The 17885-nt window shown below is 34.5% G+C and overlaps 1 protein-coding gene across 6 annotated transcripts in view; it reads right to left on the bottom strand.

Annotated features, from left to right (window-relative positions):
• The window catches only part of LRBA (LPS responsive beige-like anchor protein), a 710221-nt gene that overhangs the window by 296769 nt on the left and 395567 nt on the right, over window positions 1-17885 (bottom strand). For all 6 annotated transcript variants that reach the window (XM_021100638.1, XM_021100636.1, XM_021100637.1 and 3 more), the window contains 3 exons: window positions 12491-12615; window positions 4516-4662; window positions 1812-1948 (listed from right to left, as the gene is read on the bottom strand). In XM_021100638.1, the coding sequence (XP_020956297.1) occupies window positions 1812-1948; window positions 4516-4662; window positions 12491-12615 (409 nt within the window). The remainder of the gene's footprint in view (window positions 1-1811; window positions 1949-4515; window positions 4663-12490; window positions 12616-17885) is intronic.

Raw genomic sequence — 17885 nt, 5'->3', positions numbered from 1 at the left:
AATGACCATTTTGTCACTTGCAAAAGTATTTAAAGCATTAGGCACATATTTCCATCCAACTATCCCAGGGAAAAAAGTTTTAAGCCTTTTCAAGAAGAAAGAAAAATTTCCCAAATTCAGTATCTTTTTTCCATGCTAATTTAACTAAATGCAGGTATCACCAACAAAAGAAGAAAAACACTCCAGTGTCCTCATTTACAAAATACTTTAAAGCACCAATGTCTATACAAAATCAAAATTATTCCAATAATGGCCTGGAAAAAATTTAAGAATATAAAATAGAAGTTTTGATTTCTCTAATATTAGGTAGGTTGCAGTGGTACAATTTCTGTAATTAGTCTCAAAGATTCTGTATGGCACAAGCAGCAGGGAAAAAATTAACGATGTTGCACAGACTAAGATTAGACAGAAACAGAAGTTATAACTTTCCCCAAAAGGAAACTTCAAAGAGCCTAATCGCAAACACTGGTAGAGGCTTTACTAATGAGGACAATTCATTAGCTTAAATCACATTTTAGATTTTAAGTCATGTACCTCCAAAAGAATAACAGAATATTCTGAATTAAATTTCAGCTTTTGAACTCACAAGTTACCATAAACTAGAGAGTTTAAACCATTTTGGTTACCTTCCTTTCCTAAAGATACTAAAATACATTATCAGACACTTCAGACATGCAACAGAGTGGAAGAGTTGATGTAATTTTAGAATTAAAATTTTCTTTACATTGAATTTCGATGCCTTCTCAAGCTCAAAACAATCAGTTCCAGCACAGACTCTTTCAAACAGTCTACCAAGTCCTGTCTCAATAAAAGCAGCAGTGCTGAACCCATGTGCTAGAAACATGCGTAAGACAAGAGATAATTTACAAAGTTTTTCATAAAATTACAACTTTTCATTAAGAACAACTTTTAAATACTTCTAAGTCACTAAACTTTAATAATTCACATGACTACAAACTCAAAGAGTTTCCTACCAATAAACTTAAAATTGTGTGTGTGGAGACACACACACACACACACACACACACACACACAGCCTATAAAATAAATGATTTCATTTTTTTAAAAAACCTCTTCTCTTTCTACAGGTTGCTTATTTTGCTCATTTTAAAAGAGACTGTTTCCTCTCAGGACAAATTTTACCATTCACTTCCATGAAATAAACCTAATTTTGGCTTTATGGCTGTGCCACAAATGTCTCTTAGTAAAATAAAGTTGCCAAGGTCTGAAAAGTAATCAGAAATACATTTTAAAGGGGAAATTACATTTTCATTTAAGAATAGGAAATCATGCAGTGCCTTGTAAAATCGACCATAGGTAATGGGAAACAGAGGTATCTCACACACAAGACATGCTTGCGTGCACGACAGAGTAGTAAGTCATGAGGACAAAGCAAGGAGAGTGATATATTGGTAATATAGCCAGAAAATATAAAGGCTAAACAAAATAATTCCACTCTCAACCTCGCTGAATTTTGTAGCTTAATTCACCCTGGACCCTTTGAGGCAAAATATATTTATAGATGCTATTCCCCAGAGGTTCTCTCCTACCTCTGAACGAGCTAATGATAAATGCAATTAAGTGGAAATTGTTTTTGAATCTAAATGAACTTCAATAATCTAACTAGGTGGTAAGGGAATCATAAGCTAAAGGAGAGAGCTGTGTTGCATATAGGCAGAACCAATTCATCAAGAAATTCAAACTATGTCTATCAGATTTAACTAATGCCAATAGTAAAATAGCAGCCCACTGCACCATCATAAGGGGAAAAAAAAATCCATAGAAATGAAACCCACTCCTCATCTTCTCACCTTGGGGTCCATTTTCCTGAAGTTAGGGTCTTCTTCATCCACCTCGAAATAGAGTTCAGAGGAAGTGACTGAAAGAGTGCCCTTGACTACAGCGGAGGGGGCCACAAGCTGAGCTGGTGTGCTCAGGCTAACAGGACCTGCCAAAAAGAAAAGATCAGCTGAACAAGCTGGAATGACATTTTCCAAAAACAAAACAAAACAAAACAAAACCAAAAACAAAAACTAAGTGGATTCAGGCAGAAATTTCATTTAATATTTAAATTCTCGCCTCTAGCACTGAATTGCCAGTCAACTCCTTTCTTTCACACTTACAAATTCCGTCCACCCAAAACCTTCCTCTAAAAATGCCAAGTTAGGGTTTGCACACTGAGAGATCTGTAATAGGCGGTTAATGATGACAGTAAACTAGGATGCAATTATGTTACAGGGAGTCTGCAAGGCTTTGGTCTAATCTCCTGGTTAGAAGGTGGCTCTGCCTAAATAAGTCCATCCACATTCCATTTAGAAAACAAGCCTCAGGCTACCAAACAACATGGAACAACAACTACGAGCAAGGAAGACTCAATCGGCTTCCAAGGCCAGAGGTTAGCTTCGAGTTTGGCTGAGGCATGATTGCAAAAAGATCACTAGCTTATTAGTGAAGTGGGAAACATTAAACCATATTCTCTGATAAAGATTTTGTGTCAGGGTGAAACAAAACCTCTTCCATAACAACTGTACCCCACGAAAGAGTGGTAAAAATACTTCTTTTCTAAGCCTGCCTTTCCACTGTTAAATATTGTTCAATGCGTCCAAATCTAATATTAGTGTAGTTCAGGGACTCTGGGAGTAAACAGCTGGAGGGTGGGTTTCCAAGTGAATGAATTTTTATTGGAATAATCAAATCTCCACAGGGCTTATCAAAGAGACAAATCAGCCTGCTACTGAACACAATAGATTCACTGCAGATAGGGGAGCATAAAACATATTAGAGCTAAACCTAAAATAAGGACTAAAAATAATGATTATACATATATCCGTATATAGCAATGTAGAGATAGATGTAGTAAAAATTTGAAATCCCACGTAAATTCCTCATTGTCAAAATCCTATAGGTGAAGAAAACAGCAAGACAAAATTGGCATTTATAGTTCTGAATTAATATAGTGCCTATAAACACAGTACACCTATTCAGGTAATCAATGGGTGAATAAGTGTTTCAAAATTCAGATGAATTGACATTCCCATCGATTGTTAGAAGGGTGTTGGTCTTTAATCTCGCATCAATCTTAATGTGTGCCAGCAGGACAATAGGAGGGATGCTCTGCGGAGATCAGAGCAGGTTTTGCCCTCTATTCCCAATGTACAAAATACATTGTGTTTGCAGATGGGCAGCAGAGAGCTGCAGAACAGCCATGATTTCCCAAAGCTCATCCCTATAAATGGATGAAATAAGCAGCTATGTGTTCTTTTGCTGTCTCCTTTGCCCTCCGTACATTAGCATGTAATCCTGAGAAGAAATAACATTTTTTCAATCATTCTCAGACATTCAATTACAGGGTAAGCAGACAGCTGTAGGAGCTAGGGCAGCCTAGGTCCTACAGAAGGCCCCTGACAATTTCCACTTCATTTCTAACCCACACCACTTTATTAGTGTGGATTACTTCTTAATCCTATTGCCATTGTCAAGATTATATAATTAAACTCCCCTTTCACCTCTATTACTGTATGAATGTATTACTAGTAGCAAGAATAGAAGCAAAATAAAGGAGGAGGAAATGGGTAAATGGATGTGAAGGAAAAGACTAGAGAATAGCAGTGTCCACCTTACTCTCCGACTCCCGCCCCAAATCCCTGAACACACGTATGCTCCAATTAATTTTATTTTACAGAGAGATTTATGGTCATCAGAGAAGATACCATCATCTATTTTTGCTTTTCATTATCATTCACTGCATGGTAGCTCAGGCTGCAGATATGTCACTAAATAAAAGATTTTTCATGCCTTTTAAATTAAAATTATCAAAATAGAAGGGTATGTAATTTTCACCTATAGAAGTTGTAGAATCTTTCAGACTTGCCTCCTTGAGGGACAGAGAGTCACAGGCATTAAAGAAAAAAAGCCATTTAATGAATGACTAAAATTTCAAGCTAAACAAGAGAATTTTTCCCATAAGGGAAGTAAAACTGAAAATCTGCAGAACGCAAATCAAAATTCCTACATCAGGTAAAATATGTGAATCCTGTGAAAAGCCATAGCATTCTTGGAATGGATTTTTTGAGAGAGTTAAATGTATATGCAGCATGTTCCCTAAGACCTGTATATCAAAGCAAATAGCTCATCTGCCTCCAAGCTTTATTTACAAAACAATTGGCATAATTCTATTTATAGCTCTCATTTTGTAGAGATTAGCTAACTCCCCTTAGATGGGTGAAGCAATTTTGTTGTGTTGTTGCTGCTTTTATACTTTTTCTTTTTTTAGCAAAGATTATTCATAAAAGAGAAAGATGAATAGGGTAAAGAGAATGAATAGAAGAGAAAAAAATACTGGGGAACAGTATTGAAGATTGGGGGGAAAATGTCTGGAAGAACAAAAACAATCTTCATTTAATGGAACTGTGGGGGTGAAGCTGGTAGGCCTGGCAGTCACAGCTGGAAAAGTAAGTAATTAGATGCTTATTGGCCCAGAGCTAGCGGAAGTATGTGCACAGCCACTGAATTTACCAGTGAGATTCTCTAAATCTTTCTCTTCCACGGATGACAGAGTATCGTCGTCGCCTTCCAGGAGGATCTCGTTTTCCAAGTTCTGATTTCCCAAAGCATGACTCTTGATGGACTGTTTTCCTTTAGCAAGAATATCTTCATCTGCAGCTGAAATGAAAAGGAAACAAAGCTGTCCATCAGCTCTGGGAAGAGTACCCTGCAGAGGGGCAGGGAACTGAGGTAAGGAGAGGTGGCCAAGGCGGTCCATCATTTTTACACAGAGTCGCCCACGGTGGGGAAAGGGCTCGGGATGGTCCACGTGCTCCTTCTGACAAACGTGATTCCCCAAACCTAGTCTAATGTTACCCTGAACAAGCACCCTAATCCCATTAAACCTGACCCTTGCACTGCTCACCGAGCCATTTATTTACTTATAGTTAGGCCAGAAGAGGATTCCTCAGAAGTAGCACATGTGGGGGGGAAATTTTGTTGGTAGAAAAAAAATCAGGACCTAGTTTTGGAAACAATACCTACTTAACACCGAAAAAAAAGGAAGACTGGTTCATTCTGCAGATACTATTATACTGACACACATTTTGGAATGGTTGGGGAGTGGCTGTGGAGGAGAAGAAAGAAGGGTCAGAGCTGAGATTCACAGCCAGGGAGGATTTCGGCCAGATCTTGAAGCTGTATCTGCCACTAAGAAAGCTAGTGCAGCTCTTCGAAGCAGCGGGCTCTTCCTCTTACTCCATCCTCCGGCTTTCCTTAGCACTGCCCCAGCCCACATTTCACCCCACTCAAACCCCTACTCCAGCCCTTATACAAATATCCAAGAGCAAGGCAGTGTGCAAACTAAGTGGAGGCTCAAACACTACCTCCTCCATGTGTTTAAACTAAGGGGCCAGGACACCCCAGGGGCAAACATAACAGAGAGCCCAGGAGGAGAGGTTTGTGGGCAAAGAGCCTCACACTGCCTGAACTGGAGCAGCCTGTGGAGAGCAGCGGCCCCAGACTCTCAGGCACTGTGACAAGGCAGCAGAGAGAGAAGGAAAGAGAGAAACTGTACACCAGAGACAGAGTGAAGAAGCAGCTCAGCAGAGCGCCCAGGGCCATCCAGGAACCAGAAAGAGGGCTGGGAAGCAGCTGAAAGGAGTCAACTCTGAAACTCAAAATTCTGATTTCAAAATCCAGTATTCCTCCAAGATGACTCCCGTTGCTTTGAGCAGCTCTCTCCTTAAGAAATACCTAAAAGCAGGTACTAACTTCTGGACTGTGATTTTTACAAGCTCACAGTGCACATAAGGGAAAGTCAAGAATCCTCACTCCACGACTGACGTTCCGGGTTTCCTGCTTGGGAAATCCCAGAGGTACAGCACCTGATCCACCAGGCAGCTGCTACTGATAAAGAAATCAGATGGCTAGGCTTTGTGCTCCACTGCACTACCTGCCCAGACAGAAGGTCCAAACTGCAGAAAGGATTAAACACTCCGTGTGCAGGAACACGACTAAGACGTACCTATGTAATTTATTCTAAATAACTAAACTACATGTATCTTACCTGGTTACCTTGACAAATCAAAGTTTCTTTCAGCTTAATAGGTATGGTTAACATTAATGGCAAAAGTTTATTTTTTATTATATTTATTGTGAGTTCATCATGTGGGTCATTTATATACAATACTTATTGGCACTACTTATAAGATCATAGGAGCTTTCTATTAAATAAGTTGTGGGAAGAAGCTTTCTATATTTAGCTTTGAATACCCTCTGTGGATAAATAAAATCTGATTTCCCTTCATACCCACATACCCCATTGTATGCTGCACACATATGAAGGTCTCAATAAATAGCTGAAAAGAACTTAAAGCATCAAATTAAAATGGCTTCCCTTTCTTAAATGCTATGAAGAAATATACCCCCGAAAGACTAATATTTAGGAAAACAGCAGTATGAGTTCTTATATCATTGTTTATATTTCAAGAATTTATATTTCCTTACCCTAAAATCATAAACATTGCTCTTAGCCCAAACAAGATGTTTTCTAAATTGCTATAAATTTTACCGAAAATAAATTGGTCACTGAGAAACTCAAAGAAGTCATCATCTTCTACATTTTCTTATAAAGTAAATTATAATTAACAGTTGTGAGTCAGATGTTAGTACAAAATCAGTATGCTACACTCTCATTTCCTGGATTTATAACTCCTTCTTCAAAGCAAAAAAAATAATAATAATGCTAATGTTAAATAATACTTGCCATGTGTCAAGGAATATTCAAAGTGCTTTACATATTTAACTCATTTAATGCTCACATGTGCTTTGCTAAATTCTCCTTTTCCGCCATGCAAAACGGACAGGCTCAGAGAGGTTATACAACTCAAGGCAACACAGCTAGCAAGAAGTGGAGTCAAGATTCAAATCCAGGCAGTGTAGACCAGAATCTAGGCTTCTAACCACTATGCCATAGAAAATAAAAATAACCAGTATACAAATATGAATGCATATGTAATTTACTGGTTAGTTTACTAATTCTTATGTTTCTCATAATGCACTTTAAAAGGTTAAGTCAGAAGCATGGTACAGAATAAGCAGGTAGGTACAGAATAAAAACATATTCATTACCAAACCTAAGTTTGACAAGCACATGCCATACACATCAGAAAGAACTAAATTCAACACCTTGCTCATTACGTTCTCTGAATATTGCCCTGAGGCACACCAAGCTTATTTGATGGGGAAAAATCATTTAATCTGCAAACATTAATCCAAAAATGACCGTAAGTGTAGTCAGTGGCAATGTGCAATGGTTTAAAATGGCCTGGCGAATAAATTTCACATTCACTTAAATGACCACTAAATATAATTTTTAATCCTTTCCAACTGAAATTTAAAAATTTTTTAAATGTTCTCATCATGCTGACAACATATTAACACACAATAACTTTTGAATTAAGTAGAACTTTATGAAAAAACTTTTAAGTACTCTAGGTCTACTGTATGCATACAAACACAACTTTAATTTATTTATTTACTTATTTTTATAAGCTCAGATTCTGGAATTGTTCAACCTCAACTAAAAAACCTCTTGTCATGGAAAATATGCAGCTTACTGATATTTAGAATGGTTTTCCTGTAATTAACTCCCCCTTGAGGATTTTAAGTTAGCAGCAGTAAAATTACCAACACTACTCTAATATACACCACATGCGCTGGTATTCAATTCTCAGTGGTCTAATAGCTTTCTGCTAAAGAACTTTTTTTTTTTTTTTTTTTTCAAAATTAGAACAAAACCGTCCCAAGCATAAAATAAAAGATAATTATCATGTTTATCAGTGCTAGGAAAAGTATATTCTTAAATTTCATTTGCCTTACACTCAATCCAAGCACGAAAACAAGAATCTATTATTTTCGTATCTTCTATGAGTATATTTTACATATATAAAGGTTTAACTGGATGAAGTCAAAATATACTGTTGGTTTAATTTTAAAGCTTGATTCAGATGCTGTTCTGGTTAATAAAATTATTACCAAACGTGACAACTGTTTAAAATTTTCATGTCGCTATCAACCAACTGCCTTCACCTAATCTCATATTTTATTCTGACTTAATATTTATCCTAACTTAATAACTACACTGCAACTGTTACATAAAATTGGAGAAATCTGTCAACATAACTTGATTCACTGAGGCCAAAAGCAATGAAAGGGCTCAGAGAAAACCGGTCTTCAAAATGTAAAGTTCAAGTTCTTTAGCGCTAGCTCGGGATAGGAATTAATTTAACTATGCGACACATACTAGGCAAGTAAATAAAAATCAGTTTCTGTTTCTATGAAACAGAAATCCCTTTTTACAAGTCCACTGTGCCAGGAAAATGGAATTACCCATAGTCCATACATATTACAGTTAAAAAAAAAAAAAAGGAATAACAAAGTGACGAGAATTGTACATAAAATAAATATGAGTGTCCACTTAGTGTGATGTGCAGATGTCATAACTGTTTGTTCTGAACAGGACACATAATATCTTATATATAACTATTGTCCTAACCTAATTCCCCACTACAGTTTATGCAATTTCCAAAGGGTTCAAATCAAGAAAGTTCATCCTAGAAAAATTTGTGAAGCTACAAAAGCATAACTAGAAGAATAGGCCAAGTTTATCTCCTAATGATCATGGGTTTCCCAAAAGTTCTAGGTAGAGAACCTAGCATATGTTGCTCCTAAAAAAGAAAGCAATTGTATCCTGGCATTATGTAAGGTAGTAAAGAATTACATGATTTAGGATCTTGACATGGTCTGTCATCTCTAGAAAATCAGAGGAGTTACTGGTATCATTTCATGTGACTACAAGATAATTTTTTAATCTTTTCTTTCTTCTTTTTTAAAAAATTTATTTATTTTTGGCCGCAGCATGCAGTGATTTGATGTGGGATCTCAATTCAATCCAGACCAGGGGTTGAACCCACGACACAACAGTGAAAGCCCCGAGTCATAACCACTATACCACCAGGGAACTTCCTACAAGATAACTTTTTAAATGATGTTAAATTTTCCTCATATATTTCTATTAGCATGTGTATTCTCTACAAAATCAATGTCTTAAATTCAACAGGATTCTACTGCTAAACTGCTTTAGTATTTGAATTAAAATCAATCTTGTCACCATTTAAAACATTTTTTGCCTGGCTTTATTTTGAAAATAAAATTCTCATTATATTTAACAATGAATTTTAGAAGAAACATAGCACAATGATAAGAAAATCTGACTAGTCATCAATTAACTTGGGCTTTAATTCTGTAACTCCCAAAAGTTATGCTGGCCTTTTGTTTCCTCAGTTTCCTTATCTGTAAAGAATAAAGTCTGACTAGACTTTAGCCTTCAGTTTTTTTTCAGATCCAAAAAGGTGACAATAAATAATTGACAAACGGGTCTCTCTGCATTAGGAAGAATGTTACAAATCATTACAACTGATTTCTAATAAATTTTAAAACTATAAAATGGAAGGAAATGCCCTGTGGAATGAAATATCCACCTTTGCTTACTGCCGCTAATTTCCATAAAGAATATTTAACCATAAGAAGAAGTACTAATTTTAATTTAAAAATATGACTCAGTTTCTGCGAAGTTAAAGAAATCTCCCATTACAAAATGACTTTTATAAATAACCACTTTGGAGGGTCTCTCTTTGAAAAATTACCTAAAGCCCTTTTCCCCAAGCAAGTTAATGTGAACTTGGGAAGGGCAATTAAATTGTCAGAATTAAAAAATTTGTTTTTAACTAGAAGGTAGCCAGAAGTAGAGTCATGGGGCTGGTATTGATCGCCAGAACAGAGAACATCACTCTTCAGGTATTTACTCTGCCACCCTTACACCAGAGGCTTGCCTTCAAATCAAATCAATCTATAAAAAAGATGGCTCTTACTACTAAAATACATTACTAATCTCCAACAGCATTTCTTAGATGTCTTCCTTTGATAACGATAATACATTTCATGATGTTTTAAGATTCTGCATTTTCAAAATGTCCTGTCTCTTTAGTTAAATCAATTATAAATAAAAGGGAGAAGTCATAAAATAGCATAAAACCGACACACTATCCTCAGTAATAACTACTTTAATTACGTAAATTCAAAATGGAAGCATAACATTCATCCATGATAAATTCTGACCTTAAATGCTTTTTGATCATGTTTTGTTTTGCATACTTGATTCTTAACATATTTTTATTAGCTTCCTTATTGTAATTAAGTTGGAATAAAAACACAAAGAGTTTCATAATTAACACAAAATTAAAACTGAATGTCAACTACAAGATACTATAATAAAATATTAAAAAAATAAACTCTTTGCTTACCTAATGTATTAGCGTAAATTACACTGACATCAAATAATACCACCATACTACAATTTATGTGCTGAGTTCCAAAACTAACAGTTCTCTATTATTTAAAATAAAAAATATATAAAGTGTGATTAATTAGGCTTTTATCTTTTTTCAAAAAATGTATTACCAAATTGAATAGAATTATATAAAATGCTTTAACTTCTCTTAATATAAAGTGCATAATAAAACACAGATGAAATTAATATTACATTAAAATTTCAATTACCAATTAGAGTAACTGGAATGAAATCTGCTTCTATACAAGATTTAAAAGGTCTTAAATGAAAATAAGCATTGCTAATAAATATCTTTTTAAAAGCAGACTCTCAGCATTAAAAAAGTTGACATGATAATATTATTTGAAAGGTAAAGCTCCACAACAATAAAATAAAAATTTATTCATTATGGAAAAATCCTTTACTTCCCCTAAGTGGTTAGACATAGTATTTTTGCTAAAAATAATTTTAATAAGCTCTATATTAAATCTATATCACAAATTTTAAATTTAGTTACTGCTCTTTAGTTCACGATAAAGAATTAACGAGTTTGCCTACAGGCAATTTTAGACAACAGGTCCCCCTCCAGATATATAAAGAACATTTTTCATAAAAATATTTTCATTGTAATTCATAGACTTCAGAACTCAAAATTCAATGTTAAATGACAATTCAGACAGAAAGATAACTTTAAGTGCACATGGTAACATCTATTTGACTAAAAAGAACAAAGCTGTAAAAAGGTTGATTTTTTTTCAATGGTTTGGTCATTAACCAAAACCAAAACAAAAAAAAAAAGAGAGAAACAAATACGAAGTGAAAGAAAAAGAAAAAAATGTACATGACTCCAAAATCTATAGCATCACGTAAAAAGTACTTGAACCTTAAAAGCAAAAGTGGCCTAATTAATTCTACATCTTATTTCTCCTTCTCCACCTCCTGTAGGTGAAGATGTAGGGCCCTGCGACTATTATTGCTTTTAGATCACTTTGTTATTGACTATTCTCTCTATGATCATTTATTTTAAAGGACTGATGTCACATTTGGTGTTATATCTGATGACATATTGTGGACATTTTCTTCCAGAAATGGCTCTTTAAGGCTGAGTGCAAGAGGTTAAGCTGCCTGACTGAGGCCAAACCTAAGATCACAGACTTTTAATCTAAATTCTTAATATCCTTATTGGACATAATTTAACATTTATTTTGTATACTACATATTATCATTGAACCATAAGCTGCTGCATGGTAAACTGATAACCCTGAAAAAGGGAAATTAAATTACTTCTCATCTTACTAAAAAAACAATGAATTTCTATTTTATAAAATAAAAAAAATTAGAAACATTTTCCCCCTTAATCAGTACAACTTAATTGACTTTCAAAAAATTACAAAATATTAAGGAAACCCTAAAGACAAAGAGAGTATATTATCAAATACAAAGGACTGCTTCAGTTTTTCCTATTTGCTCATCAGGCTTCTACTGAAACTGAATCACAGTGATATGCATTCTATCAAAAAAGGAAAAATGTTTTGTTAAGCTCTGATAACAAGGTGATGCAGAACAGGAACATATGAAAATAATGTCTATTCTCTTTTTCCAGGAGCCATCTATCACAACCATCTACAAATCAAGGCTCAGAAAGTATCCGGGCACTTGGACATTTATTACCATCTCTCCCACTTCATAATCTCAGGCTAAAATACCATGTTGAGGGAAAACCGTCCGCACACACAACAGAACCTAGACACCTATTTGGTTTGTAAATGCTGTCTTTCTGATATTCATGGATTTAAAACGGGCACCCTGGATTAATTTACTGAAAGCTGGATGTGTCACTTAAAAGGAGAAATATTTTATCTTCCTCCTTTGAAACAAAGGGTCTACGTTAAGTAAGTTTTGCATGTGTAACGTCATAAATAAATACCCTTGAAAACACCATAATTTAAGAGGACCCTACACTAACTATAAAAAATTTAACTTCTCTTTCTGGGGTGAATACCCATGAAATGTGGTACTGGGCCGTTTTACAGTACCTTGTAGTAATGAAGTTATGCTCTTCATTACCAAGGACCGTACCTGCTGCTACTGGCAAGGAGGGGTTTATACACTGACCATGCTCCACGGCTGTTTTTAGTGTCGCTTCAGGATGTGTGGATCCTAGAGGGTTACGCACAAATCGTCGCCGGCGCCTCAAGTCATCTTCCCAGTAGTCGAGGCGCCAGAACTCACGAGGACGACTACAATGAAACAGAGAAGCCACATATGTTAGCAATTATCAAACAGCGTGGTAGCACTGCATTTCTGCATAAAGCTCTCCTTGTTTGCTCTGCCTTTTTTTCCCCTCCCCTTCCTCTTAATTCTCCCTCCACCTCACACTCCCCTTTCGGCAATCTTTAACTTAGGTATGTCCTTGAAAATAACAATATCACCTTCCAGTCTAAGGAACTCCTTTTCCTTTTTCTTGGAAGGTGAAATGAGCACTAAATACATCATTTTGAAATGAATTGCTGACAGTGTGATCAGTTTCCCCACACTCTAGTGGCATGTGCTCTGATTTCAGCCTCATTTCAGCCTCAGCAGGGCACCTTTCTCTGTGGCTGCATTTATAAACCAGAATAGGGAAAAGGCTATTATAAATATGGTATAGCATTACCTATATTAATCAAAGTCTGTCCCCCTTCATTTTTCTTCCTAATTTGTGCCTTTTTGCACAAGGTCAGTAAATCATACCATGAATTCTTGGTCCAGAAAGTGTTAACTTTAATGAATATCTCAGTTACATGGTTATGTATGTGATAATAAAATATTACTCTGTTTAGATGTGCAGGAATTTAATTAAAATAATCTCTTAAAATATTCATTACATTTAGCCCCGGAGGCTTAGAACAACACAAGAAAATGCATTTCTTTTCCATTTACTGTTTTTAAATAAACCATTCCTATAGAGTGAAATAGCAATCTATTTTCAAGCAAATCAGATTGGATTTCTGTTTTATGTAGTCTGTTTTTATATTTAATTAAAAACTACATGCTATATTATGTGCAATAATTGCTATATCAAAAGCATACTTTTGGAAATGTATTTTTTTAAAGGGTTCACTCAATTCAAGTTCCACTATATTCTCCCCAGTTATGTAGATCTTTTACAAGGCAATATATAAATGTCAACTTTCTCTCCTATTAACTAATTATGATCCAGCATGCTGGAAAACATTTTATAAGAAAAACACAAATATGAAGTTTTTTCAGTTACAGTAAAAAAAAAAAAAATCTCTGCGGAATATTTATTCACTAAAGATAATAGCATGAAAACCTGTACGTTTCAATAATGAAATTTAAAAATTCATAATCAAACTTCTACCAAAAAATTACTAATGCAAAATAAAATCTCACTTGTATTTCATGAGCTAATAAAATTGTACCTGTCAGCTTTGACAAATTAGTAGCCTTGACCAAGTGACAGGCCCAAAATACCCACATAAAAGTTACTGATATCTCGACATCTTAAAGATGTTACCTTTAAAAATTCAAAATAGATTTCTAAATAAATTCATCAATTAAAAATTACATGAGATTAATAAAGGCATAGGTAACAAACAATGCATTATTTAAAGAAAATATATTTTTTTAAACAATGGGAATCCTATGCTCTTTTCTGAGAATGTTGGTGAGACAGAGGGACTTCAAAGACTTCCTTTGTTGATTCTGATCATACATAAAGCAGAGAAAATATAGAGTAATGTAAATGGAATATAAAAAAGTGTAAGAACTGCTGTCCTCAAAACAAAATTAAAAGCTCTTTTATTCTGCTTTGCTATTTTGCCGTTTAATTTTTAAATGAAAATTAATATTGTATCATTTTAAAATAAATAAGACATACCTATAGAATATACATACAAACAAAAGAAAACAGTTGTTTGAACTCAATTAATAAAAGAAAATTCTCCTTAGGTGAGTGGGGAAAAGGCGGTACACAGATGGCTACGTGTATGGCTTTGATAGTCATGGGGCTTGGATAGGCACTTCATCATTCTGCCTACCTACATTTATCTGTTAAAATTATTATCAAATATCAGCCAGGATGCAGTCGTGAATCACAGGCTGCTCCTCGTCTTCAGGGGAATGATACAATGAGGGTCTATTCATCAGTGCGGCAATCGGCACAAGTAATTAGTTCCCTAGACTGAGATCCCCTACAAAGCCTATTTCAGTCAGCACCACAAACATATGACGGTGTAAAGCTAATGAAAGCTGCTAAAATTTGTTAACCTTTTCTGCCATCAATCCTTCTAATATTCTATGCTTCAGTATTATGCAAAGGTGGTAAATTATTAATTTGTCATTCATCCATCCTTCTGAATTTTGAGTCAAATTAAATGATGTCATTCTTCTTGATAACAATTAAAATTATAAGAGATGTTAAGCTGCTATTACAAAATTATCGCTAAATTAGGTAACAATAGACTAGTAAAATGCTCAAGAGTGAAGTCAAATCTGATGGCTTGTAAAGCACGTGTGCAATAATTTTTGTCACGCAGTAGAAAAACCAAATGAATAAAATCATTCAAAAATTTTCAGGTAACTCAAAGACAATATCTGTAAGAATAATAACCAAAGCCAGGAGGAAACAGAACTATAATATTGATTTTTGTGCTCACTGACACTGACAAAAAATGGTCACAAAGGTGACATTTAGCTGAAACAAAAGCACCAATACATTAGAAACTGAGAATTTAACACCATAGAAAAAAATTTAAAATAAGTTTCACTTACTCTAACTATATATATTTGTCTTCAAATGTAAACTACTAATTAAAAAATATTTAGATAAAATCCAAATTAAAGAAATCTACACCTTAGCATGATAATCTTTACACTATTCTGAAACTCTCTGTCAGACCACCTTCTCAGTGCAACCAGTCTATTTTCTGTAACGATTTAAAATAGTTTGAAGACAAAGCAAAATCACAGATCTAGAATGGATACAAAAATCACCTAGAGAGACCAACGCTTTCAATGTACTTTTTAAGAAATCTCTCCCGTGAGGAACTTACTCAAAATGGAGTCATTATTAGCCTCATTTGAAAATAATAGCACTTATCATCCAATTTCAATGGTGAGAACAATACATGTTCTTTACAAAAAAAAAGTCATACTCATTTTTTTCAGACAAGGATAGTTATGAGCCCATGTTTAGAGTCATTTACGTAGTAAGAGACTGAGACTTAAAAATTCAATGTTTTCTCCCAGCTCTGCTCCTTTCAACAACATACACTCTTACTGGAAAAAAATGAGGCACATCTTGTCATTTTTAGAACAATAGTGGAAAGGGGAATATGTAGGTTTCCATGCTCAACTTACTGTAAGTTTTGATTATTCACATAAAGATTTCACTCTTATCTAGGAAATATTGCCACCCCTTCTCCAAAAGCCCCTTCTGGGGGAAAAAGGCTAAGAAACCTGCAAATTTGGGAAATCAATCCAACTCTTTACCCATAAAGTTATGAATTAACTAGTTAGTTATTGTGTATTTTGGAGATTATCACCATGGTATGGCTAGAAAAATTTTAAAGGCTTCATGTATTTGGAAACAGATTGTTGACCAAATATATGCATGGATAAGATGAGAAATCACTTATTCTGAGAACTCAGAAATATAGATCTAGATCACTAAATACCTTTATCTCTATATATCTGCATCCAAAAAAAAACTGCATTAATACTACATGATGCCACATTTACAAAATTCATTTATATCCATTTCTACTAATAATGAAAACTAAGATCTCAAAAAGCATTCATATTCAGGATCTAAGCCTAGGCTCCATAAGATCTGGAAATAAAACCCTCTCTATTAAAAAGGTCCAGTAATTAGCTTCTCTATTAGTATACAAGCTCCAAGGACTGAAGTCTTTGATTGAATATACAAGTCTTTGAAAACTTGTGGATCAACACTGAAATTAAATGTTCTAAGTTTTCTTTCTATTTCTCCCCCATTCTTTGGCCTAATTTCAAAGTCTGAGATTAAAAAGACAATGTAGGTCTAATTGTCTCTTTCAAAGTATAAGCATATATCTACTTTTTAAAAAAACTTCAAATTTACATGTTTGTAAACAAAAAATTAAAGCATATTACTACAATCTACATAAAACAATTGTGATTTTATATATAGAATATGTACTTTTTGTTCTACAAGAACAGAATCAGATAGATTGCTGAAATAAATCTTAGAGGGAAATACAACTCAAGCGTCAATAGACTGGCTATTTGTTCCCTACTTAGGCCCACTGTGGTTAGTGATTTGATCAGTAAACCAAATGAACAAGAACAATCTGAGAATCAGCTGGAAAAGGCAGAAGTATTAAAACAGAGAACCAGTAACTAAGGTATGACCCACATTCTTCCTCTAATCAGTGAATGGTTCAACTGTAAGTAATACATTATTTTCCACATGAAAATTTAAGACTTTATAAAGTTCAGTTTTTCTTAGAGAAAGTATGGCAATTCAGTTAGCCTCTCAAATGGTGTCTGAATGGATGAACACTGAAATGGATTCCTAAAATATTTTCTAATAATAATGACTGACTCTGCCTTGAGCCAGCGGCTAGGGATATAGGGATTAATAAGATATTGTCCCTGACCGCAGGAGGGGACGGATGTGAAAGTAAACAATAAGAAGTCAAAAAAATTTTTTTTAATGTGTGATAGAGCAGAGCTCTATTAAATGGCTATTAAACTGCACATCCAAGACCATGGTTTATATCAAAATTTGAGTAAATGGTGTTCCTTGATATGGAGATGCTCATTTTGCATGGCTCTATAAACATCCCACTTTGGGTACTATGAGAACATTCTATCTTTTCCCCTCTCCACACAATGCTCAGGCTCCTTTCTTTCTCTCCTGGAGTTAAATCTAATTTTCAGAATAGCGAACAGAACAAGGCTATTCAGATGCCATCAGTAACAACGACATAGAATTTCTCTGATGTAGGAAAAGGTGTTCAGACCACGAATAGGTATGGTTGTCAAAAAACAAGGCAATAAATTCAATATGCAGAATAAGATAACCAAGAACAAAAGAGAAAAGTTAATATTTATTTCACTGAAGTCATTAAATTTATATTGCTTTATTAAAGTATATTATTTTTTGCCATCATTTTGTTAAAGTAGAAGGATGTTAATTACTGAAATGAGTGGTAGCTATTTAAGGATTCCAATTATTATATAACCTAAATATATCTACACTTAGTATTCAAATTAGTAAGATATATACATATTTATAACCCCCACTGGTTTTATGTTATTTTGATATAACTTGGATCTACATCAATAAAAGAATGCTAGTTTTAAAAAGAAAAACTGTCACAATGCAATTATATTAGAAACATTTCCCACTTTCCATCTTTCCTACTTTCTTGTGACAATACGTGATAAATCTTGATGACCTAACAGAAGTCAGTAATAAATTCTGGCTAGAAAAAAAGTTGTTCATCCCAGAAAATTTTAG

Source organism: Sus scrofa, chromosome 8 (assembly GCF_000003025.6).
Source record: "Sus scrofa isolate TJ Tabasco breed Duroc chromosome 8, Sscrofa11.1, whole genome shotgun sequence".
NCBI lineage: Eukaryota > Metazoa > Chordata > Mammalia > Artiodactyla > Suidae > Sus > Sus scrofa.
Note: the sequence above shows the minus strand (reverse complement) of the source record. Positions and strands in the feature narration are given on the sequence as shown.